The 17652-nt window shown below is 37.2% G+C and overlaps 1 protein-coding gene across 2 annotated transcripts in view; it reads right to left on the reverse strand.

Annotated features, from left to right (window-relative positions):
• Positions 1 to 17652, reverse strand: part of LOC128237392 (synaptotagmin-7-like) — a 226040-nt gene that overhangs the window by 158189 nt on the left and 50199 nt on the right. For both annotated transcript variants that reach the window (XM_052952894.1, XM_052952893.1), the window contains exon 2: positions 3546 to 3825. In XM_052952894.1, coding sequence (XP_052808854.1) covers positions 3546 to 3825 — 280 coding nt within the window. The remainder of the gene's footprint in view (positions 1 to 3545; positions 3826 to 17652) is intronic.

The following is a 17652-nucleotide window of genomic DNA, read 5'->3' on the forward strand; positions in this document are numbered from 1 at the left end:
AAAATATGATGGAATTGAATTGCAAGGAAAAGGTTGGGTTTTTTTGCCATGGCCCCATTTCTTGAAAAATCTTAAGCCAAACAGGTTTCAGTACCTTATATTACAGTCAAACCCCGTTGGCTCGAACTCGCTTGGCTCGAATACCTCGTTGGCTCGAACTGGATATAAGGAACCGATTTCTATATACTGAGTGTAATTATTCCCGCTTGGCTCGAAATTTCCGAGGCTCGAGGCTATGTAGCCGGTCCCTAGGACTTTGAGCCAACGGGGTTCGACTGTATTTGGTAAAATTTCTTGCTTAATGGCCTGTCGCAATGATATGGGTTGCTGGGGCTGGACTGGAGCTCAAATTTGGAAATTTTTGGGGATCAGTACGAGCATGGCAGCACAACTGTATCACATTGCTAAGAACGGCACTACATGTACACTGTCAGGACATCAAATTAGCAACGGCAGACAATTTAAGTTTTTGAACATGCTTAAAAACTTTTGCCATTGCACTGCCAGTCAGCAAGCAACAGGATAACAGCAGCAGTATTATGGCAGTACTTGTGAAACAAATCATATGTAAATATGTCTTGTAACATAGTCCTTAAGTTATTGCCAACGGCAAGGATAACAACAATAATCACATAAGGCAGAGACAGTTAATACTGTGATCCTTTTTCTTCCTGGGAAAAAAAGACAGACTTACACCAACAAAATTAGACCAGAAAAATATTTCATGTACTGGAACCTTGAAGAAATATTGGTAATAAAAGCAAAGTAGACCGCACCCCTTAGCTCCACTGTTGTTTTTCCATTGAAAAAGGGGCAAAACTCGACAGTTACTAAAGCCGGAGTCACGGGCCTTGCTGTATTTTTGTGTATATTCTCTTGCAAGAAGTTTCCTTTGAATATTAAGAACTGTTTTGAGTTCTGGCCAGTCTTTGCATGTTTATTTCTTGAATGAAGTTATATATTAGTCACCATATTTTGGCCTTATGAAGCATTATTTCTTTGTCTCATAAATAGATAACCTTAATAACGGCCCTGAATAAAGATAAGTGCCATTTAAGTACATCATAACTGTGATTCTGAGCCAGTTTCTTGGAAATGTCAACAATCAAACAACAAGATTTATAATAATGGCTTATTTATTGCTTGACTTTGTTTAACCTTTCTTTTCTTTTTCAGCATGTTCATAACTCAACAGATTGGACCCAGATGAAAACTAAACACTCTTATTAGCAATAATACAATGAGACAGTGTAATAAATCAGTAGTAACATTAATCTGTGAATGTCTTAAGTGATATAGTAATCTGTGAATGCCTTAAGTGGCATGGTAATCTGTGAATGCAGTAAGTGACATAGTAATCTGTGAATGCCTTAAATGGCATAGTAATCTGTGAATGTCTAAAATGGCATAGTAATCTGTGAATGCCTTTAGTGGCATTGTAATCTGTGAATGCCTTTAGTGGCATAGTAATCTGTGAATGCCTTCAGCGGCATAGTTATCTGTGAATGCCTAAAGTTGCAAAGTAATCTGTGAATATTATCTGTGAATGCCTTAAGTGGCATAGTAATCTGTGAATGCCTTAAGTGGCATAGTAATCTGTGAATGCCTTCAGTGGCATAGTAATCTGTGAATGCCTTTAGTGGCATAGTAATCTGTGAATGCCTTTAGTGGCATAGTTATCTGTGAATGCCTAAAGTGGCATAGTAATCTGTGAATGCCTTTAGTGGCATAGTAATCTGTGAATGCCTAAAGTGGCATAGTAATCTGTGAATGCCTTTAGTGGCATAGTAATCTGTGAATGCCTTTAGTGGCATAGTAATCTGTGAATGCCTAAAGTGGCATAGTAATCTGTGAATGCCTTTAGTGGCATAGTAATCTGTGAATGCCTTTAGTGGCATAGTTATCTGTGAATGCCTAAAGTGGCATAGTAATATGTGAATGCCTTAAGTGGCATAGTAATCTGTGAATGCCTTTAGTGGCATAGTAATCTGTGAATGCCTAAAGTGGCATAGTAATCTGTGAATGCCTTTAGTGGCATAGTAATCTGTGAATGCCTTTAGTGGCATAGTTATCTGTGAATGCCTAAAGTGGCATAGTAATCTGTGAATGCCTTTAGTGGCATAGTAATCTGTGAATGCCTTTAGTGGCATAGTTATCTGTGAATGCCTAAAGTGGCATAGTAATCTGTGAATGCCTTTAGTGGCATAGTTATCTGTGAATGCCTAAAGTGGCATAGTAATCTGTGAATGCCTTAAGTGACATAGTAATCTGTGAATGCCTCAAGTTGCAAAGTTATCTGTGAATGCCTGAAGTGGCATGGTAATCTGTGAATGCCTAAACTGGCATAGTAATCTGTGAATGCCTTCAGTGGCATAGTTATCTGTGAATGCCTTAAGTGGCATAGTAATCTGTGAATGCCTTCAGCAGCATAGTAATGTGAATGCCTTAAGTGGCATAGTAATCTGTGAATGCCTTCAGCGGCATAGTAATCTGTAAATGCCTGAAGTGGCATAGTCAAATGTGAATGCCTGAAGTGTGCATAGTCATCTGTGAATGCCTTAAGTTGCAAAGTAAACTGTGAATATTATCTGTGAATGCCTTCAGTGGCATAGTTATCTGTGAATGCCTGAAGTGGCATAGTAATCTGTGAATGCCTTCAGTCGCATAGTCATCCGTGAATCCCTGAAGTGACATAGTCATCTGTGAATGCTTCAAGTTGCAAAGTTATCTGTGAATGCCTGAAGTGACATAGTAATCTGTGAATGCCTTAAGTGTCATAGAAATCTGTGAATGCCTGAAGTGACATAGTAATCTGTGAATGCCTGAAGTGCCATAGTTATCTGTGAATGCCTTCAGTGGCATAGTAATCTGTGAATGCCTCAAGTGGCATAGTTATCTGTGAATGCTTTAAGTGGCATAGTTATCTGTGAATGCCTTAAGTGGCATAGTAATATGTGAATGCCTTTAGTGGCATAGTAATCTGTGAATGCCTTCAGCAGCATAGTAATCTGTGAATGCCTGAAGTGGCATAGTCAAATGTGAATGCCTGAAGTGGGCATAGTCATCTGTGAATGCCTTAAGCGGCATAGTCATCTGTGAATGCCTTAAGCGACATTGTCATCTGTGAATGCCTGAAGCGGCATAGTAATCTGTGAATGCCTTAAGCGGCATTGCAATCTGTGAATGCCTGAAGTGGCATAGTAATCTGTGAATGCCTTCAGTGGCATAGTCATCTGTGAATACTTTAAGTGGCATAGTCATCTGTGAATGCCTGAAGTGGCATTGTAATATGTGAATGCTTTAGGTGGCATAGTAATCTGTGAATGCCTTCAGCGGCATAGTCATCTGTTAATGCCTTAAGTGGCATAGTAATCTGTGAATGCCTTAAGTGGCATAGTAATATGTAAATGCATAGTTCATCTAGAGGAAGAAATCTGCTTATTGTTAGGACCTGATTCAACCCAATCCGACTTTAATTAAGTCAAAATAGGTACAGCAACTTTCTCATGTGAAACCAGGCCCTGCCTTTGTGCCACTCCACTTACCGTATAGTTTTCCTGCCCAGTATGGGACTCTTGCCTATCTTGCCCGCCGCTGGGTCATCCAAGCTGCGTTTATGCAGATGTCGTACATCACTCCCAGACTCCCCGTCTAGCTGCAGTGACTGTACAGACCGTGACAATGCCTCCTCATCCTCCTCTGCCTTCCTGCGATGGCGACGACAACAGCTGCAACACCAGGCACATAGCAACATCATCATCACAAGCAGCACCACTGACGAGATTGATACCACCACTATAAGCAACACCTCAGATTGTTCCATACCTGAAAGTATACAGTGTTTTTCTATGATCAGTTTAGTTTATACTAGTTTCTTTTGCCTTGATTTTAAGAAAAGTTGGTTTCTTATAGAGCACATTTGAGTCTGTTTCCTGGGTTACAAGAAACCCCTTTTGGTGTCCATTTAGAGATGGCATGAAAAAGTTTACCCAAAGGTGGTGACAGAGCCCAAGTTCCCTTTGGTGAGAGGTGGACACAACATTCCACAACACCATCTCATAAGATTATAGTCATGTCATTATTGATGTTGAAGAAACTGCACAAAAAAAAGAAGTATATACCTTGGGTTGATATGACAATTTTTACTTTTTGAACAGTAATTTTAACTGCAACATACGAAGTATAGATTAGGAACAACAACAATATATAGTTTGAGACAATTACTCAGTTCATTGTTGAGGTGTATTTCATAACTATTTCCCTCCTTATTTCTCCTTGTACTCTTCTACAAGAAGGTGACTGTGTTGTTGAAGTAAAGGATTTACAATCAAACCAAGTAGTGTTCATTAAAGCAAGTCAGTTAAAAACTAAAACATATATTTGTCTCATAAATACTGTTTTTGAATGTGCAAAGAACAAAACATGTAATTGAATTACAATTTTTATTTCTAGAGAAAAAAATATCATTCAATATTATCAAAAGTTATGGTCAAACTTTGCCTTGTTAAAAACCGAACAAAGAGAACCGAAAAATAGTGAAACATGTACATTTAAATAAACAGTTACCATTTATGGTCCAATTTGTAGTTTCAATAGCTTTTATTTTTAGATATTTATGTACAAAGATTTTTTTTAAAACCAATCAGTTCTTTGATGAAAACAATTTTAGCTATTTCCACATACATGGGTATCTTGTATAATACTTACTTATGTAAAGTTTTCTGATATTCTTATAACAATCACATATTAAGTAATGTCTTTCTCCTCTGTTACCATGTTACAACCCTTATCCCTGGAACATTCACATTTTAAAATTAAATGAAATTCCTCTACAAAGTCCAGTCTGTACGAAAGTTTGTCAGACCTCGGCTCCCGCGGTAATAAATGGCAAGGTCTGGCATCAGTTGTACATTGATGGCTGGTGTGTCCAGCAATATATTTTTGGAGAAATTAGGTGTTTTTTATTGTAAAATTGTCATAATGTTGTTAGTTTTGGTCGATTCCCATGTTTTGTTGTTTTGAATGAGTATGTCATGTTCTTCTAAGTAAATTCTTTGTCCCAGCATTTTCCACATAACAACTATCAAAGTTTAAAACTGGAAACCATTCACTAACTCAAACTTCCTTTGAACTTGTTTGAAAACAAACAAATACTGTAACTGATCATTAATTTCATTAAACCAAAACAGAAATAAAGGTACCAGTATGTTATAAGAGCATATTAAGTATCAATACTGGCAACTGTTAAATTATTACAGAATGTAATAATAAGGTGATATAAATGATTTCCACCAACTGACGTTGAACTGTTACCTGCCTTCAACTGTCAACTTTATTAAGTAACCATTGACTATTAGTCAGAAGCAAGAATAAATATGATTATGTTGAAAAAATAAATAATATGCAGTATAGCTATAAATACTAATTGATTGTATTTTGATATATTCCAATTCTTAGTATCTTTTCACAGAAGGCAATGATTCAAACAATGATGAGAAATTTTGGAGCGATGATGCAAGATAAACTTTTTTATTTTTAAAAATTTAATAAAAAAAAATAAAAAAATAATCTATTGACAAAAAACATGATACACAGTTGTTAAAAACATTATCAGAATAAAAAATATTCCAAACAAGACCCTTTATTTACAGTTGGTGTTTAACATCAAATAGCATTAGCTAGCCCAGCAATTTATTCATTATATGATATTAAACAAGAAACGCCGCAATGCAACGAAACCAGGTTTTCAATGATTGACAGAAGAACTTCAGCCTGTGTCTGTTATTCCAGTTTTAGCAACAGTGACCTTGACCTTGACCCTAGGGACCCCAAACGCAATCCCATGAAAGGTCTCCATAAACTCTTACTTTATACCAAGTTGGGTCAAGATATGTCAACCCTAACTAAAGTTATTCAGTTTCAACCGTTTTTCTATTTTTAGTAACAGTGACCTTGACCCTAGGGACCTCAAACGCAATCCCATGAAAGGTCTCCATAAACTCTTACTTTATACCAAGTTGGGACAAGATATGTCAACCCTAACTAAAGTTATTCAATTTCAACCGTTTTTCTATTTTTAGTAACAGTGACCTTGACCCTAGTGACCTCAAACGCAATCCCATGAAAGGTCTCCATAAACTCTTAATTTATACCAAGTTGGGTCAAGAAATGTCAACCCTAACTAAAGTTATTCAATTTCAACCGTTTTTCTATTTTTAGTAACAATGACCTTGACCCTGGGGACCTCAAACGCAATCCCATGAAAGGTCTCCATAAACTTTTCCTTAATACCAAGTTGGGTCAAGATATGTCAACCCTTACTAAAGTTATTCAATTTCATAGGTGAGTTTGACGTCGCCCGGCTGCCTCAGGCCGCCCGCCCGAACAATGACGTTCGTCATTCTAATAACCAGGTTTCACTATGTGAAAACCCGGTTAATAAATGTATCAAAAGATGATCAGTGACTGGAGGATTGACTTGAAGGTTTGACTAGAGGATTGACTTGAAGGTTTGACTGGAGGATTGACTTAAAGGTTTGACTAGAGGATTGACTTGAAGGTTTAACTAGAGGATTGACTTGAAGGTTTGACTGGAGGATTGACTTGAAGGTTTGACTGGAGGATTGACTTGAAGGTTTGACTAGAGGATTGACTTGAAGGTTTGACTGGAGGATTGACTTGAAGGTTTGACTGGAGGATTGACTTGAAGGTTTGACTAGAGGGTTGACTTGAAGGTTTGACTAGAGGATTGACTTGAAGGTTTGACTAGAGGATTGACTTGAAGGTTTGACTAGAGGATTGACTTGAAGGTTTGACTAGAGGATTGACTTGAAGGTTTGACTGGAGGATTGACTTGAAGGTTTGACTAGAGGATTGACTTGAAGGTTTGACTGGAGGATTGACTTAAAGGTTTGACTAGAGGATTGACTTGAAGGTTTAACTAGAGGATTGACTTGAAGGTTTGACTGGAGGATTGACTTGAAGGTTTGACTGGAGGATTGACTTGAAGGTTTGACTAGAGGATTGACTTGAAGGTTTGACTGGAGGATTGACTTGAAGGTTTGACTGGAGGATTGACTTGAAGGTTTGACTAGAGGATTGACTTGAAGGTTTGACTAGAGGATTGACTTGAAGGTTTGACTAGAGGATTGACTTGAAGGTTTGACTGGAGGATTGACTTGAAGGTTTGACTAGAGGATTGACTTGAAGGTTTGACTGGAGGATTGACTTGAAGGTTTGACTAGAGGATTAACTTGAAGGTTTGACTGGAGGATTGACTTGAAGGTTTGACTAGAGGATTGACTTGAAGGTTTGACTGGAGGATTGACTTGAAGGTTTGACTGGAGGATTGACTTGAAGGTTTGACTAGAGGATTGACTTGAAGGTTTGACTGGAGGATTGACTTGAAGGTTTGACTGGAGGATTGACTGTTTTTCAACCTATAAAAACAACCTGCAACACTATTCTGTAACAATTCTGTCAACAAAATTGTTCATCTTTAATCATGGGCATTGAACTATCAACATTAACAATATAGTCACTGAAAAAATACAGATCATTGACATTTCTTGAAGAAGTCATTGACTTTCATAACAATGCATGCCAATAAAAAAGATCTGATTTTTTTCTTGCAACAACTACAATAAGGTGGATAAACTATGACATATCAAGAACAATCAGAAAAGGCAAATATTAAATTAAGTTGGAAATATCAGAAACACAGATTTCAATCCATTAACAGTCCAAGACAAACAAATATCATGAACAACAGACTGCAGATAACCAAAAATTCCGCAAATTCATCGGCTCTCTTCAGATTTTTATATCCAAATAGGTCTGATGCAGTAAGTGCCACTAGATGATATCACATTGTTCACTTGTCACCAACATGACAGATGATGTCCTGAAGGACTTCAGTGAATTAAGAAGTGACTCTTTAACCTCAAGGAGGAGTGTAATGGTGTGAGGGACAGACTTCCATTGTACCAATCCTCACAGGGACCTGGTCTTACCAACAACCATACCAACCAAACATCCAAATATCAATAAGTTTAGTGAAGTTACTAGAACTAATTAAATGAATAGTGTTATTTACAAATTAAGGTTAAGCAGTGTTTTATAAACCCAATGAATTATTTTGTCTCAATTTTTTAACATTTAAAATTTTCACTTACCGTATTGAATTTACCAGTTAAAAAGTGATCATACAACAGTGTGGACATACCACTTGATTTGTGACATCACATTTGGTTATCACAAGAAGCTAAATACATCTCACTTCAGATAGAAATATTGCTGTTGGTTTCTTAATTTTTTCAAAACATAGCGCAGGCTAAGGGAAAAATTGTACACTGAACAGTTCTTGAGCAATATGTTGAGCAATTTATAACTTTATCAAAATTATGGGCAAATACTCAGAATGAATACTATATGATTTGTTATTGAAAAAAGCAGATTACTTTTCTGGTCCAAAAATATGTTAATATATGTATATTTACAATGTTCCAGAATGCATATTCTATCCACAGGGTATATATTATATATATCTACAAATAAGGAATTAAGAAATATATAATTTTACACTTTGTTATTATGAAAAGCAAAGAGTATTCGGTTGTAGTTTCTGGAGTAACAATGGCCAACCTCTCCCCTTGCCAAGAGACCAATTAAAACTTGTTTTCCAATAAATGTTTGCAAATTGCCTCGGAACGATGTAACTAATTGTTTAGTCAAAATATAGCCTTTTTATTTCTATTTTAGCTAAATCATTATCAAGTCAATGCAACATTTTCTTTAATAAAGGCCTGTGCACTTAACATGTGTACTGTTACATGGCCAATTTTTATGTTTAAACACAGTTAATGTTTGCTGTTGAAGCTAAATGCAGTTTTTGTTTGGTGCAGAATCAGAATAACACACTGAGTGCGTTAATATAATTGCTTTAATAAGACTCGAGTTGCAACAAATGTTAATAATCATAGCCAACGGCAACTTGTTACCCAATTATCTCGCATATTTGTTATACATAATTACCTACCAGATACACTTATATACCATTATAGTTCTTCATATTTGAGCACATTTAATTATTACTTTTAATGTCATTGTCCGAATTATTATTGATGTAATGAAACGTATAACATTTATATAATAATGGTAATCAAAAAATCATTATCATGCAGTCTGATACATTGTTTACCTTGGAAATACATTTAAAACAGTGGTGGTCCATGTACATGTTCCTCCCTCATCGAAATTAGTCTAAATTAGGCCCCCTGCAAACACATAATTAAATGTGCCATTTACATAGAAATAAATAAAGGTCTTTAACACAGAAAAATCTTTTTTTAAGTTTAGGTTACCATTGGCAGGCAGATCCAGGTGATGTGGTACCAAGTGCTCCATTCTAACATATAACTTAAAATATAGACCTTCCCTTAAAGGAGCAGAACAGTATTAACAGGCAAACAATTATGGTCATATACCCGCCTATTTGCTATGGAACGCATACTGACGATGATTTCATATGAAAAAACAGATAATAAACACATCCTGCAAAGTACAAGTCAATTAAAACCCCTGGCAACTAAATATGAACCATAGTTTAAATGTTATTAGTGTTCAGTAACCTTCTAGTAGTATTACACTTGGGTAGCAGTTTAATATAAATGGCATCAGCATGTGTGCTGTGAACAAACTGGCAACAATTAACATGTTTACAGAGTAAATTAGAGTTGTAACTATTGTAATAAGCATTGTTTAGCTACTAAAATCAGAGAAATGCCCACCTAAACAGGATTTAATGTACCAAATATTGCATAATTTTGAGATGCTGCGTACCAAATAGCCAAATTATGAGTTGCTGCTTATTCCAAATCTTGATTTCCTGCTTACCAAATAATGACAAATTTTGAGTTGCTGCATACTAAATAACTTTGAGTTGCTGCATACTGAAAACATGATCAACTTTGAGTGTCTGCATACTGCTTACACACCCTCTACAATCACAAGTACTTCACAAAAGGCCCCAAATACTGTGTATCAATAAGTCCCTGAATATTGTATATCAAAAAGCACCTGTCAGAATAATGTGCATTAGAAAGCCCCAGAATAGTGTGTATCGAAAAGCCTCTGTCTGAATGTTTTGTATCAAAAAGCCCCATTCAGAATATTGTGCATCACAAAGCCCCAGAATATTGTGTTACAAAAAGCCCCTGTCAGAATATTGTGCATTAGAAAGCCCCAGAATATTGTGTTACAAAATGCCCCATTCAGAATATTGTGCATTAGAAAGCCCTTGAATTGTGTGTTACAAAAAGTCCCTGTCACAATATTGTGTATCAAAAAGCCCCTGTCAGAATATTGTGCATTAGAAAGCCCAAGAATATTGGGTATCAAAAAGCCTCTGTCAGAATATTGTGTATCAAAAAGCCCCTGTCAAAATATTGTATATCAAAAAGGCCCTGAATACTGTGTATCAAAAGGCTGGGTTCCACCCTAATGCAGGTCACTAAGGGCAGGAACCAAGAGTTGAGAAGCAGAGCAAACTGTTGCAGGAACAAAAACTTGAGAAGGGGAGCAAACTGTTGCAGGAACAAAAACTTGAGAAGGGGAGCAAACTGTTGAAGGGACAAAGACTTGAGAAGCAGAGCAAAGTGTTGCAGGAACAAAGACTTGAGAAGGGGAGCAAACTGTTGCAGGAACAAAGACGTGGAAATATAAGCAAACAGTTGAAGGAACAAAGACTTGAGAAGGGAAACAAATGGTTGAATGAACAAAGGCTTGATAAGCAGAGCAAACTGTTGCAGGAACAAAGACTTGAAAAGGGAGCAAACTGTTGCAGGAACAAAGGCTTGAGAAGGGGAGCAAACTGTTGCAGGAACCAATAGTTGAGAAGGGGAGCAAACAGATGCAGAAAACAAGAGTTGAGAAGGGGGATAACTGTTAAAGCAAACAAGAGTTGAGAAGGGGAGCAAACTGTTGCAGTGAACAAGAGTTGATAATGGGAGCAATCTGTTAAAGGAACCAAGAGTTGAGAAGGGGGATAACTGGTGCAAAAAAACAAATGTTTAGAACATGGGCAAACTGTTGTAGGAACCAAGGGTTGAGAAGGGGAAAAACTGTTGCAGTGAACAAGAGTTGAGAAGGGGAGCAATCTGTTGCAGGAACCAAGAGTTAAGAAGGGGAGCAATCTGTTGCAGGAACCAAGAGTTGTGAAGGCGAGCAAACTGTTGCAATAAACAAGAGTTGATAAGGGGAGCAATCTGTTGCAGAAACCAAGAGTTGAGAAAGGGGATAACTGGTGCAGAAAACAAATGTTTAGAACATGGGCAAACTGTTGTAGGAACTAAGAGTTGAGAACATAGGGAAACTGTTGTAAGAACCAATAGTTGAAAAGGGGAGCAATCATTTGCAGTGAACATGAGTTGAGAAGGGGAGCAAACTGTTGCAGGAACCAAGAGTTGAGAAGGGAAGAAATCTGTTGCAGGAACCAAGAGTTGAGAAGGGGAGAAAACTGTTGCAGGAACCAAGAGTTGGGAAGGGGAGCAAACTGTTGCAGTGAACAAGAGTTGGGAAGGGGAGCAAACTGTTGCAGTTAACAAGAGTTGAGAAGGGGAGCAATCTGTTGCAGGAACCAAGAGTTGAGGAGGGGAGTGATCTGTTGCAGGAACCAAGAGTTGCAAAGGGGAGCAAACTGTTGCAGTGAACAAGAGTTGATAAGGCAAGCAATCTGTTGCAGGAACCAAAAGTTGAGAAGGGGGATAACTGGTGCAGAAAACAAATGTTTAGAACATGGGCAAACTGTTGTAGGAACCAAGGGTGGAGAAGGGGAGAAAACTGTTGCAGTTAACAAGAGTTGAGAAGGGGAGCAATCTGTTGCAGGAACCAAGAGTTGAGAAGGCGAGCAATCTATTGCAGGAACCAAGAGTTGAGAAGGGGGGCAAACTGTTGCATTGAACAAGAGTTGATAAGGGGAGCTAAAATTGTCAGCAAACAAGAGTATAGAACAAGGGCAAACTGTTTAAGCAAATAATAGCTGAGACAGAGAGCTAAATTTTTCAACAAACAAGAATTAAGAAGGGGATAAAACTGTTGCAGCGAACAAGAGTGTTTTTGTAAAACTTGATTTCCCCTGAGAACCTCTTTGCTGTTGCATTCACATGTTTTAAGAAGAAATGGCATTCACCTTGACCTTTGACCAGTTGACCCCAAAAACAACAACCTACCAACCTACTGGAGTTTCATGGTTCTAGCTTTCAGCAGATAAAGATTTTTTCTGGTCGAATACATTTTCAAACTTAAATTTCATTGGTCAAGGTCAAAGCATTCTTAAGTAGATGCATGGACAATGTTTTCCAGGCATTGGTAAATGTGACCTTGCCCTTTGACCTTTTGCACACAAAAATACCTTTGAGGGGTAATAAATGGTCATGGACAACCTACCACTTAAATTTTATGGTCTTAGGTCAAACTTTTCCTTCTTATATTGGGCACAAAATTTCATAACACTGTGGACTATGACCTTGACCCTTGACATGCTACATGTAGCCCCAAAATCAAAAGGGGTCATTTAGTAGGCAGCTTTCAAAATATATTTCATAAATTTATGTTGAACTGTTATCCCAATTATTTTGCGCACAAGAAATGATCTACCAATGACATGCCTTTCGACTGACAGACTAATATACCAACAGTTTGCATACCTGTATATCTGATCTTTGAAGGTTACATAAAAAACAAAGTAATATAATGTTGAAAGGTCATGCCTCAAAATGTTTGAGGTGGTTCTTATCTGGCTAGGAACTATTAAAGTATTTGACAAATTGACTACACATCGTATTACTGACCTTCATTAAATTGAAGAAAACCATATCCTTGGGATAAAATTGGACATTCAATTATGAGGTAACAGATTCTGTTAAAATTACCATGTATTATATGTTTCAGCATACAACATTAACCAAGTATAAACACAGAGGGGTCAGTTGACAACATGATAAAGTTTAGGCACAGTGGGATCAGTTGACATTAGGATCCAGCTTAAGCATCAAGGTAGGAGTTGACATCAGACTTCACTTTAAGCACTAAGGAATCAGTTGACAACATGATCCAGTTTAAGCACCAAATGATCATTTGACAACAGGATCCAGTTTAAGCACCGAAGGCTCAGTTGACAACAGGATCCAGTTTAAGCACCAAAGTATCAGTTGACAACAGGATCCAGATTAAGCAGCTAGGAAGGAGTTGACAACATGATCCAGTTTAAGCACCAAGGGATCAGTTGACAACTGGATCCAGTTTAAGCACCAAAGGATCAGTCGACAACATGATCCAGTTTCAGCACCGAGGGATCAGTTGACAACAGGATCCAATTTAAGCACCGAGGGATCAGTTGACAACATGATCCAGTTTAAGCACCGAGGGATCAGTTGACAACATGATCAAGTTTAAGTACCAAGGGATCAGTTGACAACAGGATCCAGTTTCAGCACCGAGGCATCAGTTGACAACATGATCAAGTTTCAGCACCGAGGGATCAGTTGACAACATGATCAAGTTTCAGCACAGAGGGATCAGTTGACAACAGGATCCAGTTTAAGTAACGAGTGATCAGTTGACAACAGGATCCAGTTTCAGCACCGAGGGATCAGTTGACAACATGATCAAGTTTCAGCACAGAGGGATCAGTTGACAACAGGATCCAGTTTAAGTACCGAGGGATCAGTTGACAACATGATCCAGTTTAAGCACCGAGGGATCAGTTGACAACATGATCAAGTTTAAGCACCGAGGAATCAGTTGACAACATGATCAAGTTTCAAGTACTGAGGGATCAGTTGACAACATGATCCAGTTTAAGCACCGAGGGATCATTTGACAACAGGATCCAGTTTAAGCACCAAGGTAGCAGTTGCCAACAGGATCCAGTTTAAGCACCAAGGTAGCAGTTGACAACAGGATCCAGTTTAAGTACCAAGGTAGCAGTTGACAACAGGATCCAGTTTAAGCATTGAGTTATCATTTGACAACTGGATCCAGTTTAAGCACCAAAGGATCATTTGACAACAGGATCCAGTTTAAGCACCAAAGGATCTTTTGACAACAGGATCCAGTTTAAGCACCAAGGGATCATTTAACAACAGGGTCAAGTTTAAGCACCAAGGGATCATTTGACAACAGGGTCCAGCTTAAGCACCAAAGGATCATTTGATAACAGGATCCAGCTTAAGCACCAAAGGATCATTCGACAACAGAATCCAGCTTAAGCACCAAAGGATCTTTTGACAACAGGATCCAGTTTAAGCAGCAAAGGATCTTTTGACAACAGGATCCAGCTTAAGCACCAAAGGATCATTTGACAACAGGATCCAGCTTAAGCACCAAAGGATCATTTGACAACAGGATCCAGTTTAAGCACCAAAGGATCTTTTGACAACAGGATCCAGTTTAAGCACCAAAGGATCGGTTGACAACAGGATCCAGGTTAAGCACTGAGGGATCAGTTAACAACAGGATTTAGGTTAAGCACTGAAGGATCAATTGACAACAGGATTTAGGTTAAGCACTGAGGGATCAGTTGACAACAGGATCCAGGTTAAGCACTGAGGGATCAGTTGACAACAGCATTTAGGTTAGGCACTTAGGGATCAGTCGACAACAGGATTTAGGTTAAGCACCAAAGGATCAGTTGACAACAGGATCCAGTTTAAGCACCAAAGGATCAGTTGACAACAGGATCCATTTTAAGCACCAAAGGATCAGTTGACAACAGGATCAAGTTCAAGCATTGAAAACATTACTTTTTGAACGGAATTATGTAAATCTGTGATCTGATCATTTGTCAGCAATCTTTTATTATTGGTTTGCAGATATTTATGCAAAAATTTGCGCTTTCTAAGATAAAAAATAAAAAAAAGTTGTAAAAACAGTTTATCTGTAACCTTGTAAAGCAGTCAGATATCATGATCAATAGTGATGAATGTTCATGAAACAATGCATTCAGATTCCAGTGATTAAAGACATTATAAAATGCATAAGTGCTTCCATCCATGCTCTGTTGTGTTTTTTAATGACAATTAAAAGAACAACTTCATTTATACATTAATGAATTGGAGATGGAAAGGAATTATGTAATTTCAATCAGGTCAAACTTAGATTCTTTGTTCACAGAAAGGTCTGCAAAAAAAACCCATTCTGTACAGTCCTATAACATTTGGAGAGTAGTTACTAGAACTTAAATTAATTATATTGTTATGCTATTTAATGCACATTGATTGGAAGATAAATTGCATTATACAGTAGTAAAATATAAATCCATTTTATTACAAATTTATGGAAAACGTTTAATAAAAAATATTTACCATATTATTATTTTTTCAAAACGTTTAGTAAATTTCAAAAAAACAATCTTTTAAATTTACAGTTTTGTCTCATCGATTTTTGACAAAAGCAGGTAAGATTTTTATAAATACCATCCTTTTTTACGATTTGATATTTTCTGGTCAAGAAAAATTATTTCCGAGTCACTGGTTAAAGCACCACAGGATAAGTTGACAACATGATCTAGCATAAACACAGAGGGATGACAAACTTCAAGTCCTGCCAAAACATTCAACTCTTCACCCAGTTTTCTTGCAGAGAGAGCTTTGAAAGGCTTTGAAAGAAAATCATAACTAGAATCAAATGTAACTAACAAATTATACCATGCCTGACTTAAAAACAGACTTTTCTAAAAACTGTGTAATTTGCAACATAGTGAAAACTGTAATTAACAATTAAGATAATTTGTAGGGAACTTGAATGATTGAAGAAGACCTTAAAGTATCTCTTTTAAAAGCAATCAAAACATTACCATCTTTTTTTCAGCAATCAAAGCAGCGACAAATTTGTTCCGTTATTGTTTAATTGTGTGCATGATGGAAGGGGACACTCAACAGTTCATCAACGTGGTCTCAAAGGATCTTCTAATAAAAAGTAAACAGAATTTACCGAAACAATGAGCTTGTAATTATTTCTGATCACTAAATCAATACTGTTCATCACCAAACAGCAGGTGAATCAGCAGACATTTCCCAGTAATTAAAGTACAGTCAAAACCTTGGAAATTAGTTGGTGTATGTGATAGCTTTTTACCACATCTAAATAAAAGGTTGTTTAATCTTGATAGCTTGTATTGTCCTTTGTGGAAATGCTCTTGCTTGTTTGAAATGTGGATGAAGTCCTGTCATAAAATAAGGGTTGATTATGAAGCATGTGTGTATATCTATAAGTACAGAAGTTCTGCTATACTTACTGCTTCTCTAGCACCCTTTTTAAAAGAAAAATAAAATAAATCTTTAGTTCTACAAAGAAAATTTACACATTTTTCATTACAAGACTTATTTTTTCATTTCATTTCATATTGACAAAGGTTCAAGAAGTTGTTTCTGACGTTAAAAGTTAACATGCTTAGCTGAGCAATACTTTTTTCCTTTCAATATTTAGAAAGTTCAAATCCAAAAGTGTATTTATCTCTCTAGCATTTTTTTTCATGCAAGGATGAAATATTCATGACAAGAAGTAGGTTTCTGTCGCCTATAATTTGTCAATTTCTAATTTAAGCGCTCCTTTAACCTCCTTACAGACATTGATGAATTTGGAGCCTTCCAGACAATACAATAGGGACAGGCTTCAAGCTGGCACAACAAATTACATACCACCAGGAAACAACTTTTGGTATATAATTATATATAGCTACTTCGCAAGTCACAAAGCAGTTAAGCAACAATTTCTCTGAAAATGTATCTCAGCTGTGTTGTTGGGCTCCATTCATAGACTAATCAAATAATGTCCATTACAAGCAAGATTCTAAACAATTGTTATGACATTGAATACCCAAGAGATAAAAACAAATAAAATAAGTGTCACCCATAATTCCAATCAATAATGCTTCAACATTACCCTAAAAAAGCAGGAAGTCAAAGCAAATGGCACAATTCCCTGCTTTAATCATACATGCATGCTCAAGTACCAATGGATTGCTTGTTCAATTTTTGTCAAACACGTTGTTGTTGTTAGCTTCTTCTATCCCTGTCTTTCAAAGCGGCCTGTCTGTTTCAAGGGTCTCTCTTTCCTTCTCTCATTTTTAAGGTGTGTACGGCAAGAAGATATTACATGCCGCAGCGATCCTATGTTCTCACACAGCAGCAGGAAAGGGTCTTTAGATAACCACTGCTTCAAATTGGTTGGAGAGAGTAACATGTCTTACTTGGATTGGAGAAGCATACTCAAAAGAAGTGGCTCAGATCTCCTGTCATGATTCTCTCTAGCAAGTTCCACTTTGTCTGTGGTCCAATTTGTACTGCCTTTGTTAACCATGCCTGCTCTTCTGCTCTCTGAACTTCTCCCTAAACCATGGTTCTCTTCTCAACAAGGGAGCTGTAGGACGTCTGTTGTTTTGTTGACATGCCATGAGTCCAATATTGGTAAATGAAGGTGGAAGTTCAAGTCACCTCCTCAAATGCTTGCTAACTGATTGCTCCAATTTTTCGACTGTGCCAATGGCAAGATGAGTCTAGGAAAAAGACCATAATGAAAGATCCATGCCTTGAACTTTCCAGGGAGTTCAGACTTGTCAATCCTCCTCAGTCCCTCTTCAATCTGCTGTTTTAG

This window comes from Mya arenaria, chromosome 6 (assembly GCF_026914265.1).
Source record: "Mya arenaria isolate MELC-2E11 chromosome 6, ASM2691426v1".
NCBI lineage: Eukaryota > Metazoa > Mollusca > Bivalvia > Myida > Myidae > Mya > Mya arenaria.